Here is a 22,760-nt window from a genome sequence, read left to right on the forward strand (position 1 = left end):
CTATTAAATTACCTGGTTGTGGTGAAACTATATTGCTTTGCTATTATATTGTTGTTGTATTGTTCTGTTCTGTTCCTTTAATCTTCCCACCTGAGTATTAATTACACGTTGACCATTGAGGGGAGCTGTTGGCCCTTGGGACACAAGCTGCTGTATATTTACACACTGCACATGACATTTCAGCAAATGATTTCTCCTTTGTATTACAGTGACTTTATACTGTGATATGTTATTATTTAATTGTCTTTGAGAATTTTAGTGTTGTTTTATTCTATCTTATTGAACTGGATTTAATCCACAAAAGAGGTTTTGAAATGTGGTAAATAAACATAGTGAAGTTCCTATTTTTCTGTTTGAAGGGAGGTGTGATGGTCAGGAAGCTGATTCGCATTTTATAAGCATGTCTGAAAATTCAGTTAACTAAAGACAGCTTTGTTCAGGAAAATGATGAATGAGACACTTGTCATTAAAAGGAAACCAACTATGACAAATACAGAGAAATACAGATGTAAGCATGGATGGATTACTGAACAGGCCTATTAGTCACAGACCCAGGGGCCTAAAGTTTTGGGGACCATCCTGGAAATCATTGGCGAAATGTCACTCATATTAGTGACAAGGAAAATACTGCAATTACTGCAAACAGACACAAAAAGTGCATAAAGAGATGCAAAGGAACCACAAAGAGACACAAAACAACCAGAAAAGACACACTATTAACTCAAAGGGACATAAAACCACAAAAAGGTGCTACATGACTAAAGAAAGACGCATAACTACAACAGCAAAGAAGCAAAACCCACCACAAAGTCTGTGTTGTTTTGCTCCTGTGTAGGAGAAGTGGTAGGCCCTTTTGAATATCTGTGGCCAGGGGCCCATTGTCTCGTAATCTGCTCATGGACGTAAGTAATTATTGCACAATAAGGCCATTCAGGAAACTGCAGTATTCAATTCAGACTGGACTTCTCAACTGGATGCTTGCAGACTGTTAACCTGAAAACTCCAGATGTGTCACTTTGCCTCTGTGAGCAGAGAGTTGACGCCTGCAGTGTGTCAGGATACACAGGCATAGATACAAGAGCTGAGTGACAGGCCACTTCACCCTCACAGTCCCTCAGAGTCACCACTGATCTTTACAGCCTCATCTGTAAAACTATATAACTTTATACAATATTTACTTCTTCTTCTTTGTGTTTTACCTCTGATGTGAGATGTCGTCACTGACAAACAATTCTCATACACATATGTTTATGAACAATTTATTTTTTACAGCAATTCATTATAACATACAGAGTTTCATGTATTTGTACAAAACATTTCTTAACATGTAAATAATCAAAATGGTTCTCAAAGGTTAATGACATTGTGTATACTTGCTATTTTAAATATTACACTGCAATTATATGTACAACTTAAAGAGAACTTAATCATGTCCAACACAAGGAGAGTCAAACGTTAGAGAGAAGGTACAGGCCTTCTTTCAAATGTTTCAATGTTCAATGTTATAAAACAAAATGTGACCCTCATATTAAAAAGAATGCTTAAAAAGACATTTTAAGATAGAATTTACACTGATATGTACGGAAGCCCATTTCCACCACTTAGTATCCCTTAGTATGTGTTTGAGATATTAAGTCATTATTTTAAGATACTCAATTTAAATTTTGAGATAAGAAAATCATTATTTTGAGAAACTTAGTCATTATTATGAGAGCATTTCTCATTATTTTGTGACACTAAGCTTTTATTTAAAGAAACTTTTCTCATTATTTTGAGAAAGTTTCTCATTACATTTGAAAAATTGTCATTATTTTGAAATGCTACATCATTATAATGAGAAATGTTCTCATTATTTTTAGTTATGAAGTTATTATTTTAAAACAGTTTCTCATTATTTTGATAATAATTCTTATTTCTTGACATTTTGATACGACACTACGTCATTATTTCGAGAAAGATTCACATTATTTTGAGATACTAAGTCATTATTATGATACTTAGTAATTATTTTAAGTGTTTTTCAATATTTTTGAGATATTAAGTGTTTTATTTTTATTTTTTTAGAGTTTCTATTTATTTATTTTTATTTTTTATTTTTTTGGATTAATGAATTTTTTTTTATCACAATGGCAGAAATGGGCTTCCACAGCTATGTGTGTGCACCCACATTTAAAAATACATACTGGGCACCACATTGACCCAGGGCCTAAGACGCATACATTGTAATTACTACATCCTCCTCTGCCTTCCCTCTTTTGTCTTTTGTCTGTAATATCACTTACTGAACCCACTGTGCGGCAGTAATTATGCTATTCACAAGATGCAATTCATCTTATTGGCACATTTGATTAAGCACCTAAAACAATAACTACAATTTTCATGAGTAAATCCTGACATTTCAGTATTCCTCCTGCCTACAGATATTTTCTCTCCAGATGAGTCTTCCCCAGCACCTCGTCGCTGAACTGGTACGTCAGCTTCTTCTTTATCTTTTTCACCTCTCCAGTTTTGCCGTAGTTGCGCAAAGCACGAGCCATCTTCTGATAGGTCATTTTTTTGCGGTTTCCTTTCTGGATTCCCCAGCGGTGTGCGAGAGCCTCCTTGTGTTTGGAAGAAAACTGGAATGTCCCTTTGTCTCTGTCCACCCACCAGATACTGTCCTTCATATCACCGTTCCTTAAAAGGTCCAACAGGAACTGGTACAAACGGATCTTCTTTTTATTCCCTGTTGGAAACATCAGAGAGTTGCAACAATAATCATGAAACCCACTGCAATTCTATATATTTATGTACAGATTTAGCTTATAACCTGTTTATTATAAAAACAAATATAAGAAAAATGAAATCAAGCTTGTAATTCTAGCTGTGGCACTGTGACACTTTAAATGAGGTGGTTCAGTTGCTTTTGCAGGGTTCAACCAGTCTATACCAACCATATCAGTTATTTATATATACATATATATATATATATATATATATATATGTATGTATGTGAGATCTCAGACAGGCAAATTAGTAAAAAAAAAAAGGAACTCTTTTTGTTGCACAGAGGCACAAAATATGTTTTCGGTTCTAGGTTTTGTTTTATATTTAATATGAAGCAACAAAATAACAAAAAAAAAAAAAAACTAAAATTCTGCAAAACCCTGGCTGATGTAATCCTCTGTGAGTCATTGATTTTGTGTTTTCCACATTATCATGGTGCTTCGTGATAAACCTACAAAGAGGGTACTCAGTAAGAAACCTTGTGGTTGCCATTACTTAAGTTGCAATACATGGTCATGTAAGGAACATACATGTTGCGGTCCTGGTTAACCTTGCCTGAATCCTGAGCCAGACTGATAGTCTTCACACTTGAAGAGCCACTTATCTATTTGTCTCAAGTCAAACCTGCACCCACATATTCCAAATGTACAGGGACTCTGTAAGGCCATGTTTAGATTAAAACTGGCATTAACAAAAAATTGCAAAGGGCTGCCTTGATGTGGGACAGGTTAAATAAGTACCAGTGAGGTACATGACATACAGTCAGTGCCGCTGAATGCTCACAGAGGTGCTTGAATAAAAAGGAACCTTGCACAAATATGAACAGAGTAAATTATGCAAATATTTGGCTACCAGCGCTGCAAACATTCTGTACCAGACACTACTGAGACAAAGCAGGTCCTGTCAGGTCCTAAACCAGCCAAAAGAGGAACTAGAGAGCAAGTGTGTAATCGCAGTGGGATGCACCCCCGGCATGTGACAAATGGAAGTTTGTTACCCACCAATATTAGTAACGACGAGTCATCAAGTGGCTCTTAAAGCCCAAGGAGAGCTAATTTTCTCCCCTCAATATTCAGTGTTAAACCAACATCAAACACACTGGATGCTCACTGAACTTCTCCTGCTTTATGTCGGTGTTCATGTCAACCAAAAATATAAAACATGACAGCTGTGCACCTGACCATGCACAGCTGATTACTCACAGGTCTAAGTAAAACACTGTTTGAAGTGCAGCGTCACTGATGCACACGTTAGATTGAAACCAGTGTTTTACTGCTGTTGTTAATGAACACATCTGGACAGGTGTTTGTTAGCGTAACAGTAAGGAAGATGATCCCAGTTTTCACTCAGTCAGTCGCCTTTTGAAAACTGAGTCTGTAGTTTGCAGTGTGTATCATTGTGTTGGTGGTAAAAACCAAGTGGCAACCTCCAAGGCTGGAAAAGTAGGCTGAAAAAGAAGTGCCAAGAAATGCAGTTCCTCTAATGGCCACTTGAGGCTGGCTCCAGAAGCGAGTCAGTCCCCATAGACCCCCATGTTAAAATGCCCAACTTTACAGCAGAAATTAACACGTGCAGCCTGGTACAAAAACAATTTTGGTCAATAGCTAATTTTAACATTCATGAGGAAGGTGAATTTTTATGTAACTCACCATTTAAATTTCATTAAGGTTCAAATTTATACATAATCAAAGGCAGGCCACTTTGAGTGACAGCCTGCCTGCCAATAGTCTCCTCGGCCTCTCAGTCAGATCCACCCCTCACTACACCACAGCACCACCCTCTCGCCCAAATATGGTCACTTCTAGCACCAAATAACCAAGATGGCAATAGCCAAAGTGCCGAACTCGAAAATGGGAGTCCACAAGTCAATGTGTGACGTCACAGTAGCTATGTCCATGATTTTTACAGTGTGTCCTATGTGTTGTGTTTTTACTGAACATCCAACACGCAGCTGCTGGTTATAGAATTAATACTGAAAATGTTTAGCTGTTTTCACAAATCACACTCATAGACAGTATATAACAAATGGTTATCCATTTGAATACAAATAGGAGCTAATACAGCCTCATTTCTTAGATCAGCAACATTGACTGTTAGCCATTATTGCTTCATTTTAACGTGCTGATGGCTGTACATATTCATGTAGTAGGGCTTGGTTAAAGATGACAGAGTAGACCAGATTACTGAACAAAAGCTCTAACAGGGAGCCTCATTACCACTGGAGAAAGCCTGCCATTCTCCAAGTACACCTGCTGGATTATTTCCACAATCCAGCATAAGAATCCAGCCTTGGAGACCAAGAACATTTATAACAGACAAACAGCCACTCTGTCTTTTTGTGAGCCCACTTCCGTTAAAGATGCATGACCAGCAGTGTAAAAGCAGTTGTGCAACTAGTAGCTCATCCCAAAAGTGCATCTTAAAATGTCAGCAGAACACAAAGCTGACATGACTCAATGCCAAACCTTCACTATCCCTCAGCGAGGAAGAAAACACTGGCCCGCTGCTTTAGATTCTTGACTGAAGACTCTAAAGCAAGTCCAGTGACTTAACACTTCTAGATATACCATGACCTGGATGTCTGAGAATCCTCACATTGCCAGCACAGTTGTTTCTCTTAAAGTATCCGTGTTAACGGCTCAGCAGAGAGCTGAAGTGCTCCCCCGCTGCACATATGGAACGGCCTATAAAAATCTATATTCTTACCCAGCTCTCCTGGTGTGACATAAGGGACTCGATCTCTCAGACACTCCTCATCAGACACCTCGAGCGGGGGACTTCGTCCTTCATGATCCTCGTCATCAGAGCTGCGCTGGGACACGTGTGGTGGATACACAGCTCGAGGGAAGAACGCTACCTATGAGACAGGAGTCAAAGTTCATTAAATAAAAACATCCACAAGTGTTTAACTCATGAAGCATTTATGTGGTGTCGAAATAATCATAAAAATTAGTCCCTGACTGGGTAAATTCATGTCAACACTCCCTCAAGTTGGAATAACAACTCAGGAAAGTTGGTCAAAATTTTTGTCCACGACTTGCCAACTTTCATATAAGCAGAGACATTGCAGACAAAGATAAATGTTTGGTTAATGGTACAAAAGCTTTTATTGATTCACTTATTGCATATAGTTTTTTGTCTTTTTAGGTAGATGTTATTTGCTGTTCACACAGAGTGACTTAGATTAATTATAGAAGTTTTTATTAGCATTAACCCTGCTAACAAGTCAGGTAGAGCAATATTTCAGTGGTTTTAGGGAATGTTCGACCTATTTATGTGTTGTTTAAATGCTCTGAGCAATAAAATACAACTAACTGTCTTTGCAGCATCAGTGTTGGTTCCACATTGTGACTTAAAAACTCATGAACACACTGGAGTCATAATAACGACCTCCCAACCTGGGCATCGGGACCATCTGAAGAGCATGTGAATGCAGTATTAGCTTGTTGAGCATATTAAAATTCCCTTCATGTTTCTCCAAAGTTTAGATAAAAAAATATAGTTTTCCATACTGTTTGAAAATGTTACATATATTGTCTGTATTGGTTTGCAAAGACAATATGGCGCAAATGTCCCACATTTGAGTGTGTGTGTGTGTGTGTGTGTGTGTGTGTGTGTGTGTGTATGTGGGAGGGGGGGGGTTGTTACACAATTATGCCAACAGCAGAAAAAATTTGTATCATTTCATGTAATTCAGCACAATGTGTACTGGTAAAATACTGGAACTGGGAAAATAAAGCTTGGCTGTAAAACATACAGCTGTCATGATGGATGCTCAGTTAAATCTGGGAATGAACAAATAAATAATGTTTCAATTACTAGTGGAGTTTTAAGCTACTTGTAAGTATTACTATTTTAATGGAGCTTTATATGATACCTGTCTGTTGTCTGCACACGGCTCTCAACATGGAGGTGTCTGAACTAGTGGCTAGCAGCTAATGGTGCTAACAGCACGAGCAGTGCTTACAATGACAACAGTGCTGACAGAGCTAATGTAATTAATCTTGGGGGAACCAAAGGGTGGGTGCTACACCTTAGCAACACTGCTGTCTCAATATCAGCTGTAACAGCTGACCGCAGTGCAGAGTGTCAGCAATTAGCTAACCACATGCACACATGGCTGCCACGACAAAGAAGAGAGAAGCTGGAATTACCACACACGGAGGTAGCGTGACTTTGCTCTCTGCTTAGTACACCATTACTTCACTGTGTGTTTACCTATCAAGTAGTTGTTTTCTGCCATATGTGACTGCTGTATATAGAGATTTGTTAAGATACTTTATACTGCTACTCCACTTCATTTCAGAGGGAAATATTGTACGTTTTACTCCATTACATCTTTTTAAGTCACACTCACTATTTTGCAGATTAAAATTTTACATACAAAACATATGATCACTTTATAAAACATGATGCAGACACTAGGGCTGCCTCCCAGTGGTCGAACAATAGTTAGTCGGGCAGAAAGGTCATTAGTCAGCGAGATTTCATTGGTTGCTTAGTCGCACAAAAAAAAAAAAAAGTGGAACTCTATTAGGAGCTGCGCCTTGTCAAAATAAATCAAAACCTATATGACTGGACCATGTGGGAATTTTATTTGAAAGGACAGACACAGGAAGTGGCCACGCTCAGCAGTCAGACAGGAGTCACGTTAATTTCCAGGGCTGGTACCTGCGCTTATTCCACAGGCTAGTTAATGACATGTCGAGCAGGAAATCCAAAGTGTGGGATCATTTTGAGAAGGTGAAGGATGAACCCAAGGTGATATGTAAACTCATCTTCATTGGTCGACTACAAACATGACGTATCATCTGAAACATGGAAGTAGCTACATGCCCATTAGCCACTTAGCACAATCATTACTGCTTTGCCGACAGCGTCATTAACAGGCGGCTCGCTCAGTGTGTGATGTGCACTTGTAGATGAAATATAGGCCTGTATTAATGAAGGTTCATTAGGACGGTTTTGTATTTCTCTGTAATGTAGCACAGTGTTAACAATGTTACTGATACTATTCTTTCTCACACCTTCAACTCAAACCATTGTGTTGCCCCGCCCAACATATATCATTTAATAACTGAATTAACATTGCAAACATGCAGGTGACTAGTCGACTAATGGCCCTAAATGATGACTATTGGTCGACTAGGAAAATTCTTGGTTGGAAGCAGCCTTAACTATGACTAATAGGAACCATTCTGCATTATGAGCACTTTAACTTTATCACTTTTAGTATATTTCATTGCTAATGCTTCTGTATTTTTACTTAAGTAAAGTTTTGAAAGCAGAACTTGTAACAGAGTATTTTTGTGGTGTGGTTTTGATACTTTTTGAGGAAATCCACTGAATACTACTTCCACTGGTGATGGTATTTATGTGTCAACCTCAACCTTAAACTTTGAAATCAAATAGTTTTTCATGCATTTTTGTTTTAATTCTCCAACAGCCATGTCTGACACTTGAAGTATTTTGGGATGTTTTAGGGCATGTTGTTATTTTCAGAAGCATGACTATGCTGCTACTTCTTTATTATACTGTGATCAAAAGCAGACACTTTCTGACATGTTTGCAGTGAAACTTTCCCACTGTAAGTGTGGGTAAACCTGACAGAGGCAACGTTTCTCTGCATGAGCTGCGATGTGAGGAGCTGCTATAGCTGTATGCCTGGGTGGGCAACAGTTGTCAACATATTCACCCTTTACACAAAACAGTCAGTGGTAGAAACCTAAATGTGAATTCCATGTGTGAACTGTGGTTTTCACAATATATTCTCATACACCGTTTCAACTAAAGTGTTAACACCAGGTTGTGTGTTTCCACACACAAACACATTTTCCTCTGGTTGTAAAAATGGCAGTCCTTTTTTTTTCAAAAGGGAAATTTCACCCGCAAAAAAAACTATCATGTGACTTACAAGCACACAGGCTTTGTGCCCTCTTTATGAAAGGCATGTGTTATAGGATATAAATATGTGTCCCATGCTTCAAGATACATTAAAACATTCAACTATGAACTCATTATAAATCGATGATTAGTCACAACACAATCCTAATCAATTTGAGGTTCACCTGTGGTAGAACCACTTAAGGAAATTACATGAAATTAAATGCAATTTTGGCTCAAAATATGATCTCTAAGTGAAAAATATGTTGTTAACTATCATCTATTCCTGAAAACAACTATGACTATTAAAGTATGAACACAAAGATTCCCAAGTAATGCCAGATAATTATGCATTATGCCATATGTTTGACATTTTACCACTTCACTTCACTGTATCTGCTTGTTCCAGCACTTTACTGAAGCTACATCTCACTGAGTGAAATATTTAAATCCACGACACCTTTGGCCCCACTGTGACCTCAGTTGGAGCTGCAGATGCATTCAGCCGGACATATTCAGTGTGTTTAAAAAGCCTCTAATCCTGACTAGAATTTTAAATGATTGGCAACAAGAAACAGATTCATTCTTTTAAAATCAATATGCTCATTTCAAATCTATGACAAGCACTTTAAAAAATGCCTGTGAGATGAGATGTGCTATATAAATGCATTTGCTCTCTGCCTTTTTCATCTCTACTGGTCAACATAAGCTCATAGTGACAAGCAAGTGAAGAGGTTTCCGATCTGAAAATGTTGACTTGGTGAGAGATACTGCAGTCCAAAACCAGAGATCTCTGTTCTGGTTCACTGGCTCACAACTGCACGGGTGGAGCATGCAGTTGCGATACTGACTGAGCTTTGATGAGCCCTCAGACTCTATTCAAAGAAAAATGCTCTTTTTAAAATGAAATTAAAAAAAAAAAAAAAAAATAGTTTTTCTTGTAACTTAAAGATTCACTTCCTGATTTTGGTCACAGGACCCTAAAAGGCCTCAAATTCTCCGAATGTCCTCTCTGATTTAAAACCCCACTGTAATTATGTTGAGTTTGAAGAAAATCTCCAGTGAGTTGGAAGGATATTTGGAGATTTAGAGGTATGTATGAAGGTTTTAAAGCATCTGTGTGCCATTTCCCATCAAGCAACAGTCTGTTCCTTGGAATTGTACTCAATCAGTACAACACTATGCTCAGGAAAACCTGACTTGAGTCATCATAACTGTTATAACTTTAACAATGACTAATTGCAGTCATTACACTGAAGCACCTGACTAATAATACATAACTCATCAGTAAGTCTGTGTTTGTTGTGAGCAGGTACATGCACCCGTGTGTGTTTGTTCCTTTAATGTGTGTTTCTGCTAAATGACAGGACTTACTGGTTGCTGTAACACATGTGGATGCGCCCCAAGATTTGGATCGAGCAGGTTTTCTGCGTCGTATCGTATGGTGTCGTGTCGTATGAGGCCGGGCGGGTGGAGAGCCTGCACACTCTGCAGCTCTGTGAAGTTGGCCTCTTGGAGGTTTTCAAACTCTACAGGGTGTACATGAGGGTGAGGGTGGTAGTCCCAGTGATCTGAACAGATAGAGGGAGGTGAGAAACAGCATAATGGCCACAGCTTTTTGTTGTCTAGGTTAGGTTTGCTATATGAGGACTGCTTTCCTGTCTTGACAAAGAGCTGTACTCAAACAAATGAAAGAGACAGATACTGAACACACAGCTTCATACAAAAGTCATGAAAATGCCTTTTAAATAATTTGATACAGCAAAAGCACATGTTTAAACGACTGGAGGTGACTAAGGAAGAAAAGCCAGACTGTGTGTCAATGAAAATCAGTCTTTGTCATAAGATATCTAAAACCACTAAGTCAAAAGCAACTGGACTTGACGACGAGCTGCTTACTCATAGTGCTTGAGTTTGCATAAACCGAGTGAAAAGAGGAGAATAATAGAGAATTCAGCATGAAGCTCTTTCCTGTTTGTTAACAGTGTTGCCACAGACATTTACTGTGAATTTGCACTCTTCTATTTCATGCTGTTCCCCCAGAATTAAATAAGGCAAGTTCAAGTTTTACATATCTCGAGTGTAAGCAAGGAAAAAGAGGAGAGCCAAATAAAAATTATATTATATATTGTATTTCACATGCAAACCCCTTCAAAGTTCAAAGTTCAAAGCTGGTCAAATGAACAATTGCAAGAGCAGTCACTGCCTTTGAAAAACCTGGGTCATAATAAAACCACACATGTAGAAACAAATAGAATCTAGATATGAGGATGTAAAGTAGTACAAGTTAGACTAAAGGATAAGTATAACATTAATAAAATATGAATTAAAGTAATATAAATGTTGCAATGTAGCAGAATGTATTGCAGTAAAATGTGTATGCATAACAAGAGCAACTAAAACTACCTCAAAATAAAGTGTATACTCTTAAATATAATAAATCAAACTAGTCATTAAAGCCATGCCATACATTCACTGTAACACTGTAACATCACTCTCCTATATGTAGCATCTCAGTTTATCATTTTAAATTTATTAGACATAGACAGACACATTTAGATTTTAGACACAAGATATTTTTATCCCAAAGACAACTGACGCTTTCTCAGTGGGGGCGTTTTCTCTGCTAAAAGGTCAGGAAAAGTATTTTTCCCCCCCTTCTGATATTGTTTTGGTGCAATATTCAAAACAGTTGATTACAAGAGAAAGTAAAGCACCTCTCTTGTATCAAGAAAACCCCAAGGGGCGAAAGTTTGTTCTATGTCTGTAAATTGTAGCGGCCGAAAGAAATGGCATCTGTTTCCTGTGTTCCATACAAGCTAATGTGGTGCGCTCCAGCTGCACACACACTGCAGGCTTTTTATGTGCGATGCACCAGAAAAGACCACATCAGGTCATGGTGATTAATTTGAAGATTAAGACTTAAATGAAGCTTATCTTAATGAAAATAAAATACATTTAATAAAAATTTGAAAGCACTGTTTTGAAAGCACCATGTCGTGTAATGTTTGTCCACACACTGATCATGAATTTGCATTTTAAAATGTTTTTTAATTCAAACTTATCTCTTTGTAATCTAATAGAATAAGTGGCGGGTTCAATTGAAACACTGATCACATGAGACAAAATGCATGTTGAAGTAAAACTCACCTGCCTGGATATCTGTATCTAAGACATATGGATTATAATATTCTGCTATTTGATGTCTGTAGATCTCAGGATCGTACATTTCTTCTGAGTGCTGCTGGAGCAAATAAAAAGACATTTTCAGCCACAAAAAAACTCTCAAGAGTAAAAAACATTTTACTGGATGGTGTATATGATGCAGACAACACACATTATATCATTGCCTATTTAATTACCTACAGAAAATACTAATAATCTCCATTTGTCTTTAATAAAATGTTCACATTGTGTCTAAATATGTTTAGATTTGTAAATCAGACGAGGCATTAGTCACATTTGTGTTATAATAATGACTTTTTTTTCTTGCCACTGCTGTTCTGAAACTCTGAAGAAGTTTTGAGTTTCATTTTCATGTCGCTCATAGTATAAAAGACTCTTACAGTTTGTGTGCTGTCTTCAAAGTGAAGCAGACTTACATTAAGTCTTGTTATTTGAAATAACACACACTGTCATTCCTCTTGATTAACAAATGCGTTTCTGTTTAAAGCTGCATTTAAAAAAAACAACTCGAGGAACTCTTTTAAAGCCTCAGATGCTTGACAGTCTACAGAGAATGTAGATAATGATAAAAATAAAAGATACTTACGGGTGGGATGAGGTAGCTCTCCATTCTGTATGGATGCAACATGGAGACCTCTCCTCCAACGGACCGACTCGCAGACGCTTTGCAGGCAAAACCCAACCTTTCAAAACTTTTGCGGCACCATTGCACAATGTTTCAAAATTTCCTCTCAACGAAAACCCAAAAATCTCTCTCTCTCTCTCTCTTATTGTATAGCATACACTTTTGACCTAAGCTACTCTCTCAGGCCTTCAGCTGTGTCACATAAAAAGAAATAAACAAGGCCCGCTGTTTGACTGTAGAATGAAAAAGGAACTTTTTGACTTCTGTAAAAAACTTTCTGTGGGTGGGAGCAATAGAGTGTGTCTGCTATAAGGTTCCTGGCCATTGATGATTTGTCAGGGGAGACCATGAAACCTCACATTTATCAGGGTCTATACTGTCCCCTCCCTTAGCAGTCATCATCATCATCAAGGGTTTTCCTCACTGACAGTTTCTCCGCTGCAAAAAACAATGTGATTAACACAAGAGTATACAATGAGCTTAATATTTAATTATTTAAATGTGGTTGACTTGATTCATTTCCTTTGCCTTTTAGCTGTTGTTCATTTAAATTGTGGCACGTTGTGGTCTGCAGGAGATTCAGAGTGTGTTAAAATGTGACTGCTGCCATATAGCAGGGTTTATAAACAGCATTTTATACCTTTAATTGCAAACTATAATGTAGTCATATGCACATAAGAGGACATTTTCAAGTGTTTATAACTGTTGTTGTTGCTTATGCTGATGTATAAAGCAGATAATAATATATGAAACAATATAAATATGTCTTCATTGAGGGAAGTTATACTTGTTGACACACAATGTCTGTTAATAAACACTTGTGAATAAATGTCCATATCTGGCTTGTAAATGCTGAACTGAAGGGTTTCAAGTAATGTGTTACCAACTGCAACACTATTATTATAATAACAAAGTAACTATGTTCACTAAATGTATAACATATTGTGTTTTTTGCGAATAATCTGAAGAATCAGAATTAAAATAAGCTATATTAAACATGTATGTTTACGCATACAACGACTTTGACTCCAGCAGCTTACACACAGTGCAAATTAAAAAAAAACATAACAAGATAAAGCATTAAGAGGTACAGTAAAGACAGCATTTACTGTGACAATAGATATTATTTTTTTTGTTGTGAGCACACTGTGTGTGAAGTGTAAACAGCCATGTGTTCGGGGTGTGACTGCTGACCTGAAACTGACGGACTGAGAGTTTACACTGTAGCAAAATGACTAAAACATGCTTTTTGGTGATGTGAGCAGGAGTTTGATGAGGAATAATGTCAACACACAAGCACACACTCTCACACAGACACAGACACAGACACACACACACACACACACACACACACACACACACACACACACACAGCTGGAAGATAAGATGAAGGTATAGTATTTTTGTTGTAACCACACTGGAGGCAAATGGAGATTATTATTATCACAAAGAGGAGATACCCTCCTGTGGGGGCACTGAGTACCTCTGCAACTAGGAAACTGCATAAGTCTGTATGCCTGGATGGGCAACACTTGTCAACATATTCACCCTTTACACAAAACAGTCAGTGGCGGAAACCTATATGTGAATTCCATGTGTGAACTGCGATTTTCACAATATATTCTCATACACCGTTTCAACTAAAGTGTTAACACCAGGTTGTGTGTTTAACAGAAGTTAAATATGTTGTGTGTTTAACAGAAGTTAAATATGTTGCTTTTGGCAATTGCAACAACTAAATACACTGCATATTTCCCAGGCAGTGAGATAACTTGAGTACAGTAGCACAAATCTGAGTGGATATTGTTAGCGCTGCCTGTTTAAGAGGAAGACTGCAGCACTGTGATAAGGCAATGCACTGAAAATATTACTTTCTGCAAGATTAAAATACTGAGGTTATGTTTATCTTCTAACCGAGATCACTGTATTTATACCCATGGGTGCTGAGATCTCAGCTACATGTTAAAAACATGGTCAAATCCTTTTCAAAAACTTAACACAGTCAGGTACATTAAGCATGAAACTGCAGCTTTCTTTGGATGTATGCATGTATAGTTGATCTACCGGCAACATTTATCTCCCTATGCACACTCTGTGTTACATGCTGTTTGACTAAACTGTAAAACTTGATGGTTTAGATAATTCTATCTTTGTGTCTGTTGTAATTTTAAAGGTTTTTATCAGCATGACACTCTGTTTTCCTTGTTAACTGATAAAGGACCATTATGGTCAGAGTCTCTGTTCGGGGAGCTGTTAAAACCACACAGACTGTGGGCAACCTCGACTGGCCCCATCTTAATCACAGCTGGCTGAGCAAAACTGATGACATATACAGTACGGTAGCATTTTCCGAGAGTATTAATACACAGAGTGAGCTGCAGCATGCCAGGCACTATTTCCATCACAACTATTTTCAGTGAAGCCAAAGGATAATGCTTTTTTTGCCTTTTTATTCTGGTGACTTTTTTGTTCATGTCGTGCAAGAACATAACTGAAAAGAAACTCTTTAAAATGGCATCCTAAGTTCATCCTAAACCCTGTCAATGTTTTAATGAGTACAATCCAACTTCCAAAAATATGCTAATTCAAGTTAGTTGCTACACATTGTTAACGTATTAAAAAATTGCTACTAATATTAACTCAACTGATCATCAGTTGGATATAAAAGTTAAGTTTTATTATTTTTAGAGGTGGAAAAAAACACTCAGATTTTTAAGTTAAGTACAAGTAGTTATATCAGTAAAATACGGAAGTATTAGCATAAAAATATAGATCATATGACCATTTTTATAATAATATTCATTATACAATTTTATTATAATTATTGAACGATTGATGTGTTCATTACTTTAATGTTGCAGCTGGTAAAAGTGGAGCTCATTTTAATTTCTTATATTGCTGGGTAGCCTCTGGAAAAGAACTAAGGTCACAATTCTGTATCCTTAGTTCTCACAGGTAGAGCTCTCTACTGGTCTCTATGGGAAACACTACAATTGGCCAATCAGGATGTGTCTACTTGAATATGTGTGAAGCTCACAACATACAAGGCAGCACATGAGGCTGTCCACCATCTTGCACCCTCTTCAGTGAGCGGTGTAGGAGAGACAGGGCCCCTTGGTAGAGGGCACCACCTGTGCCAATAGAACTAGGGTTACAATATCATAACCTTTGTTCTATCTCACACAGACTCTCCTGTACTGGACTCTTTGTATACAGTGGTCAAAGCCTGATGAATTATGCTCTGTCGCGGCATAACATTGACCCAGCCACACTGAAGAAGTAGGAGGCCCCAGCCAACCAAGGTAGCATGCAAGTGAATCAGGTAGAGCCATGGCCTAAACTTGCAGGGGTCAAAAGACAAGCAAAGACACCCTGAACACCATATTTCCCGGGTCATCATGGAATATGGAAACATGTTGTTCAGGTGACCAACAAGTCAGGTGACCCAAACCCAACCCTTTTCACCAGTCCTGTGTCGGTCCAGCAAGCACAGACCCTAAAAACAGACCCTAAAAAAGAGTCTGACATGTTCAAGAGATAGAATCATGAACGCTCAGGGAATAGACCAAGATGCTGTTGTTCATATGTCCTCAATATGCAACCTGCTCAACAAGACTGTCGACACTGCCAAACCGTGTTTAGAGTGTGTGGACCACAGTGGTAGAGTCCCAGCTGGCCTGCCTGAAGGCTTGGGAGATGCACTCACAATGCCATCCGGCAAGGCATTTCTTGATTAGGGCCTTACAGATCGCACTATCATCAAAGCACACAAACAGCTGTTCAGTGCGTCAAATAGGAGCAGTGCGTTCAACATGACATGCCAATGCACATACTGGGCAAAGCAGATGTAAGTTTACCTCCCTGTCCAGCACATGGGATGAAAGACAAAAAACATCTAACTGTATAATTCTTGACCTGAAAGAACTCCTTAAGTTCTTGGGAATAAAGGAATGATTTGGTCTAAGAAAAGCCCCCCCTGTGGTCACCACCAATCAGCAAGCAACTGGGGTGCACCAACAGGGCAGTCGGTAGTAGTTCACACACCATCTTAGCTGAGGTCAACTCAAGCAGCAAAGCTGTCTTGAGTGACAACACCTCTAGAGAGAAGCACTCCAGAGGCTTGAAGGCATCCTTCACCAAGGCCTCCAGCATTAATGGCATGTCCAATTGCAGGGAGGAGGAATAAATCGCCAGGTGTTGTCTAATAACCCTCTGCAAGAATTGTTTCACAAGAGGGTGGGCAAAGACCGGTCTGTCACCAAAACCCTCATAGCAGGAAGAGATAATGGCCGCATACACTTTAATAATGGCATATGACAGCCTTCTATCCATAAAACACTGCAAAAAGTAGAGCCAACTGAACATGGCAGGGGATCTAGCCTCCTTTCCTCACAACAGCATTGGAACCCCTACCACTTTGCCTTGTGACAGTGTTGGATCCCACTCTTGCTGCCATTATGGTCTGCAAAACCTGCACAGACAGAGCCTGTCTCTCTCAGGAGCCAAGCCTGGAGAGGTTGACCCAGATTGGGCAAAATGGCTATTGTACCCAGACTCTTAAGACAGAGACCCCAAGGACTGGGGGATGGTCCAGGGCTTGGCCGCCACCATTTCTGCATACCACGGCACAGAGTGGCAACCTGGGGTTATCAGCATGACCAACAACTGCATCTGACTCATTCTCTCCAACAGGGGAGGGATGAGATGGAGCGGCAGAATGGCAGAAATCAGCTTTCTTGGCCATGGTGCGCAGGCAGACGTGTCCACCCCCAGGGGTAGCTCATCATGTGGTACCAGGGAGAACCAGAGTGGGCAGTGGATGTTGCATCGATAGGCAAATAGGTCCACTTCTACTTCCCCCGACTGGGTCCACATCTGCTTCACCACCTCAGGGTGTTCCTGTACAGTGGAGGGAATGGTAACCAAGCGTTGCTTGTGCTTTTCAGCATCCAGGCAAAGGCTGGCAAACCTGCAGGCACTACATATGCAGTAGCCCCGGCAGTACCATGCTAGAAATGTTGATGGTGTACTAAGGTGAGATGCTAATGTACCAGCCACTGATGTGATGTTGTCATCATCTAGAAAGAAAGCTGTTGTCTTAAAAGGTACAACTGGAGGCAACGGCAGAGTGATGGCAGTTGATGTGGGGGTCTCAACGTCATTCATCTCAAGCTCTGGCTCCCTCCAATGGGAGCAAAGCATCATGTCGAAGCGTCTGAAGGGATTCCAGCACTGCTGCTCTTTAAACTTGGGCCGCACCTGGCAAGCCTTGCAAGCTGGTGGCTGCTGAACACTGTCCTCTGCATGATCTGAACCAGCTGATGAGATTCCTAAAGCAGTGACTCCATCCACGGAGAAAGTCGATAAGAGGGCAAATTGATGGCCCTGAAGAGAGCAGGAGCCCGGACAGCCTGTTAATATACTGTAGGGTTTGTACGTATTTGGGTAAACATGTTCTGTTAGGCCAGAAACATTTTTGTAAATTTAGTGGACAAATGCATGCTTAAGATTAGAGGACAGTATTACCCATAGAGTCCAATAGAGGGTGGAGCCTGTGTGAGACAGAACCAAAACATCTTACGCAGTGTTCATCCTTTTTTGTCCCTCTTTTATTAACAACGTCATGATCCTCTAACCTTTATTAGGCAACATTTATACAGGCAAACAGCAGCGACACCAGTGTGTGTGCAGGATTTTTGGGTTCTTTCACAGTCAGAGTATATCATTTTATAAATATAGTGAGAAAACTGAACTAAATTAGAAATAAAAAAGTTGTTATTCAGTGAGATTGGATCTGATTTTCACTCCTTGAATCAGTGCATTGTCTGGGTTTGATTGTTAGTCAGTGGGACTGAGGCGCTGCTTTCGTATGTTTTCTTCTGACCTCAAAGACCTTCACAGACTTCAAATGTGCATAATTGGGTGCAGTATTTGACAGATGCAATAAATCTTTCACAACAGCTTAAAATAATGATTCAGTTGAGAAAATGCATCACTTTACCCAGTGTGGGTCAGACGAGGTACTAAGTAAAGACAGTCAAAATAAAACTTTGATTTTATCACTGCTGCACCTGCTGAAGTAAAATGTAAAACTGTTTTTATTCATGTTATGTCCAGTTGTTAGTTCAGTTGTGATAAATCTACTATATCAGCTTTATCTGTTTGCTAGACATTAACACAACAGTAACATTTGAATCTGAAATAACTATTTTTAAAACGATATCTCTGGTTTGGTCCACTTCTTTGTTTCTGTGATGCCTTTTGAGGACTTTTCAGAAGACAAGAAGTCTGTTTTTTTAAAAAGCTTTACAGTCTTAGTTTGTTTGTCCTTGTGGCCTGAGAGATGAAGTACATGCAGAATACAAAACATACAGTGACATATTATTAAATGAGGAAGTAGGACCTTGGCTTTCAGATTCAGTTCCTTGAAGGCTGCCTTTAAATGAATCCATTTACGTGTCATATGGTCAGGATTATCCAGACCTCTTTACCGGTTGGTTGCATTGTTCGTGCATTTTTCTTCTTGTAAGTCTGTGACATGATGGCCTAATGGTTTAATGCGCTGTTTTTCAGCCTTGGTACCAACTCTCTGTGCTGCCCTTGCTCCTACAATACTAACCTTGGACTCCTACATGTCCTTTAACTCAACACTGAATCCACATCAGCTGTAGTTAAAACTACAGTGTGTCAACCTCTGTAGAAAAGTACTGGATCTTACAAGAAGACAAAGACACACTCTAATGTCAGTGTCCAGTATAAACATAGCTGTGTATACACTTGTCATAATAAACAACTGAAAATGGTGACATAGTTGATATTATTGTGTGAGACATATTTAAAAAACTACAGTAAAGAGACAAAGGCAGATAACAATTTAGGCTTTATGTATTTATTATAGTGCTGTCACAAACATATTGACCACCTGCTTGAGTATTTCTTACAAACAAATAGTTAAAGAAATGTTACAGATTCATTTTAAGCCCAGAGTGCGTTGAGTTAAGCTTTTTTCACTTTCACACATTGCAACATCATCAAGACCATAAACCCTGTTAGATCACATGCTGTGCAGTGTTTTTTGAAAATTTTCCATTGGTCTTGTGCATATAATTTTACAGTGACCATTTCATTACTATTGTTCTCAGTTACATTGACCAGCATTGCCAACATACACTGTGTGGCCACTTTATTAGGTCCTCCTGTAAAATCTAATGTAATCCAATACAACAGCTCTGCCATGGATTTTAACTTTACAAAGACAACACTATTCAGTTTTGATTCACAATGTCAGAAAAGGTATTAATTTCACTGTGTGTTTGTTATTGAAGTTGTAGTTTGGTGTTAAACTGTACTACTTTATACTGAGAGGTGTTTCTAATGTTGAGGGAGGATATGAGAAACACAGGTCCGTTATACAACGCAGTACAACACTTTCAATAATAACTATGGCCTCTGGAACAAACATATGGTTAAATTAACATCTCTCTGACTGTGTCAACAAAAACTGAGCGTTAAAATCTTCATATAGATTTTGTGACAGATCTGTGGCATGGGCCTTATTACTGACTCCTTCAATCGTGGAAACAAGGATCCAGCCATATCACCTATATGTACCCATGATACAGCGGTGGACACAGTAACATGCACACTTGCTAAATATAGCAAAATCCAATGCAACAGCCCTGCAAAACACACAACTCTTACAATGTCCAAATTTAGTTAAATCTGTCATTTCAGCTCTGTTATTTCTGCACCCACACCCGCCCACAGCAAAATAACAGAAAACCCCCACAAATAATGAAAGTAACTTAGTGCATTTGCTCAAGTACTAGACTGTACTTAGGTACAAGTTTGAGGTACTTGCAGTTCATCTGGATATTTCCATGTGATCCCTCAGTATATTTCCACTCCACAACAATCCAAAAGAAAATATTTAGACTTCTTAATCCACTACATTTAGTCATCAGCCATAGTTACAGGTTTCTTTACGGACTTTTACAGAAACCATACAAGACTAAGCCATGCATGGAAAATATGATGCATTGTTATAGATTAAACTACCAAGCAATCTATAAAATACTTGCTCCACTTTGACTATCCACAATAGTACAAATTTTATTCCTTATAAATTCAACATTTTATTTGTTATTTCTTATTTGAAAAGTTACATAATCTCAATTAAAAGCTCTAGATGGTAATTTCTATAAAAAAAAAAAAGAAAAACATTTTAGCGTATTTGCTGAAATTGTCACTATATTCATGCAGCAATAAATAATATAATGGATAAATTGTGGAAAAAAGCATACTCCTCTGCCTACTCTGTTGCTTTGTAGCACTTCTAATGGCTTTGCCACATGTGAATGAACACAACCAGTCAGAGCTGAGGAGTCTCTAACGCAGCTGTCAATCATATCAATCATTGCTCCTAAACTGCAGTCAAGATTCTGTTACTGCATTGTCTACTTTTCACCTCAAATATTTCCAGAAACATATTTCAGTGTACCATTTAGCTTTAATCTAAGAACATTTGTGACCTGGCCATCATGATGGAGACAGTCGATCTGAAGTATCAAGCATCACCCACCAGTTAGACTAACTTTTTCATTTTACAACTAAACAGTACACTAAAATATGTTTCTGAAAACATTTGAGGGGACACACAGGGAGTGCAGTAACTCATAAATAAATATTTGATCAGCAGTGCTTGGTTTGACAGCTTGACCAAAGTTCCCAGAGATATTGACATGACCTGACAGTTATGTTAGAGACTCCTCAGCTTTGATTGGCTGTTTCGGGTGTGTCGCAGTAGATTCTCGCAAATGCCATCTGAAGCAGTAGGAGGAGGGACATCATTATTGTTATTATTATTTTAAGATTATCTGTCTTATATACTTATGTCAGAATAAAGTGACAGGTTTAGAAAAAACGACAGAAAGTTATTTTCATAAAAGTTCTGTAGCTTTCAATAACATTTTCAAAGCTGGACTTTTACTTATAATTGCATGTTTTTACACATGATATTGCTACTTTAAAGACTGCTTTGACATTTTTGGAAATGCACTTATTCCCTTTGCTGCCAACAGTCAACTGCATGGTCAACATGAAGCTGGCAGAGAATTAGCTTAGCACAAAGACTGGACATGGGGGGAACGGCTAGCCTAGCTCTGTTTAAAGGTAACAAAATTCACCTACCTACCAGCACCTGTAAAGCTCACCAAATAACATGCAAAAACAGCATATTATGGTTTCATCTGTGACTTTTTCTTAGTCATGTCCAAACAAGATATTATGTGTAAGTGAGCTTTGGGGGATGCTGGTAGGAGTTTGAACAGAATCAACCCACTAACTATAGCCTAAAAAATATTAAAGGGCTAACGCATTGCTTTACACTGAGCAGGTTCATGTTATTGTGTCCACCAGCAGTGACTGAAGTGACTATACACCCTCTATAAAAAACAACATGTCCAATGAGACGTAAAAAATTAAGTTGCCAGAACTGTTATATTTGTTTTGAGGTGTAAGTGACACACTGTGAAATTACATACTTGTGACTTGCAATTGCTCCGACCGAGTGCTGCTTTTTGGTTTGGCCCCACCACATGGGTGTAACTGAGCTTTTCACAGTTTTCCGTCTGAATGCAGTCACACGATACATATCTTTGATGGCTGAGGCCTCACAAGCACGCAAACGGTTACACTGGCACCTCTTAATGCACGGTCACACAGTTTGGGCCCTTGAGTGCTGTGTGGAGGTGTCAAAGTTCTCATCACTATCTTTGTATGCAGTTATTTTAACAGGCTACTAATATTCTGAGGGAAGCAGTGCTACAGTTTAACCCTTCAGGGATTACAATAAAGCATGTTAACTGTTGTCTTCCCCATCAACTCTCAGCACCAAAGCCACAGTCATTTCTCAAAAGTCCTGGATGCATCTATTGTGCTGTTATACATATTTTTTTTTTGCTGACATTCAGAGTTTTTTTCTCAGGCATGTGGCATTTCCCTCGATTCAGTCTCATAAGATTCACAGCGCAGGGTCACGAGATTGTGCCAACATAGTCTCGCAGAGGGGAATGACACGCATGACCACTGACTGTGGAAAACAGGATACAGGCTACGTCGCAACAGGAAGTGTTGCACTCCTCCTCTGCAGAACATCAGTTTGACCAGAATGACTGCAGGTTGATGTCCACACTCTGTAACTCCTGTGGCAGTATTCAAATTTCGTAATCGTCTTCGCTCACCATTTCTTCTGAGCTGGTTGAGTAATTCAGTTGAAAAAAAAAAAAAAAAGTTTGTCCAA

General features: G+C 38.8%; 1 protein-coding gene across 2 annotated transcripts; it reads right to left on the minus strand.

The window, feature by feature from the left end:
* Window positions 1–1,245: 1,245 nt before the first annotated feature.
* On the minus strand, window positions 1,246–12,614 carry spi1b (Spi-1 proto-oncogene b). Of its 2 annotated transcripts, none has more exons than XM_033643328.2 (5): window positions 12,422–12,614; window positions 11,800–11,890; window positions 10,024–10,220; window positions 5,473–5,623; window positions 1,246–2,725 (listed from the first exon to the last, which is right to left on the minus strand). In XM_033643328.2, the coding sequence occupies exons 1-5, from the start codon at window positions 12,461–12,463 to the stop codon at window positions 2,415–2,417; spliced, it is 792 nt and encodes a 263-aa protein (XP_033499219.1). In that variant the 5' UTR covers window positions 12,464–12,614; the 3' UTR covers window positions 1,246–2,414. The 2 variants fall into 2 exon arrangements, with proteins under 2 accessions (XP_033499219.1, XP_033499138.1); XM_033643247.2 differs by having other exon boundaries at window positions 11,800–11,893.
* Window positions 12,615–22,760: the final 10,146 nt, after the last annotated feature.

The sequence above is a fragment of the Epinephelus lanceolatus genome, chromosome 2 (assembly GCF_041903045.1).
Source record: "Epinephelus lanceolatus isolate andai-2023 chromosome 2, ASM4190304v1, whole genome shotgun sequence".
NCBI lineage: Eukaryota > Metazoa > Chordata > Actinopteri > Perciformes > Serranidae > Epinephelus > Epinephelus lanceolatus.

Coding starts and splice junctions, on each gene's coding strand:
- spi1b (XM_033643247.2), bottom strand. CDS start 12,463: ATGTTGCATCCATACAGAATGGAGAGCTACCTCATCCCACCC. Junction 11,894..12,421: donor AGAGCTACCTCATCCCACCC/GTAAGTATCTTT, acceptor TATTTGCTCCAG/CAGCACTCAGAAGAAATGTA. Junction 10,221..11,799: donor AGATACAGATATCCAGGCAG/GTGAGTTTTACT, acceptor CTATCTGTTCAG/ATCACTGGGACTACCACCCT.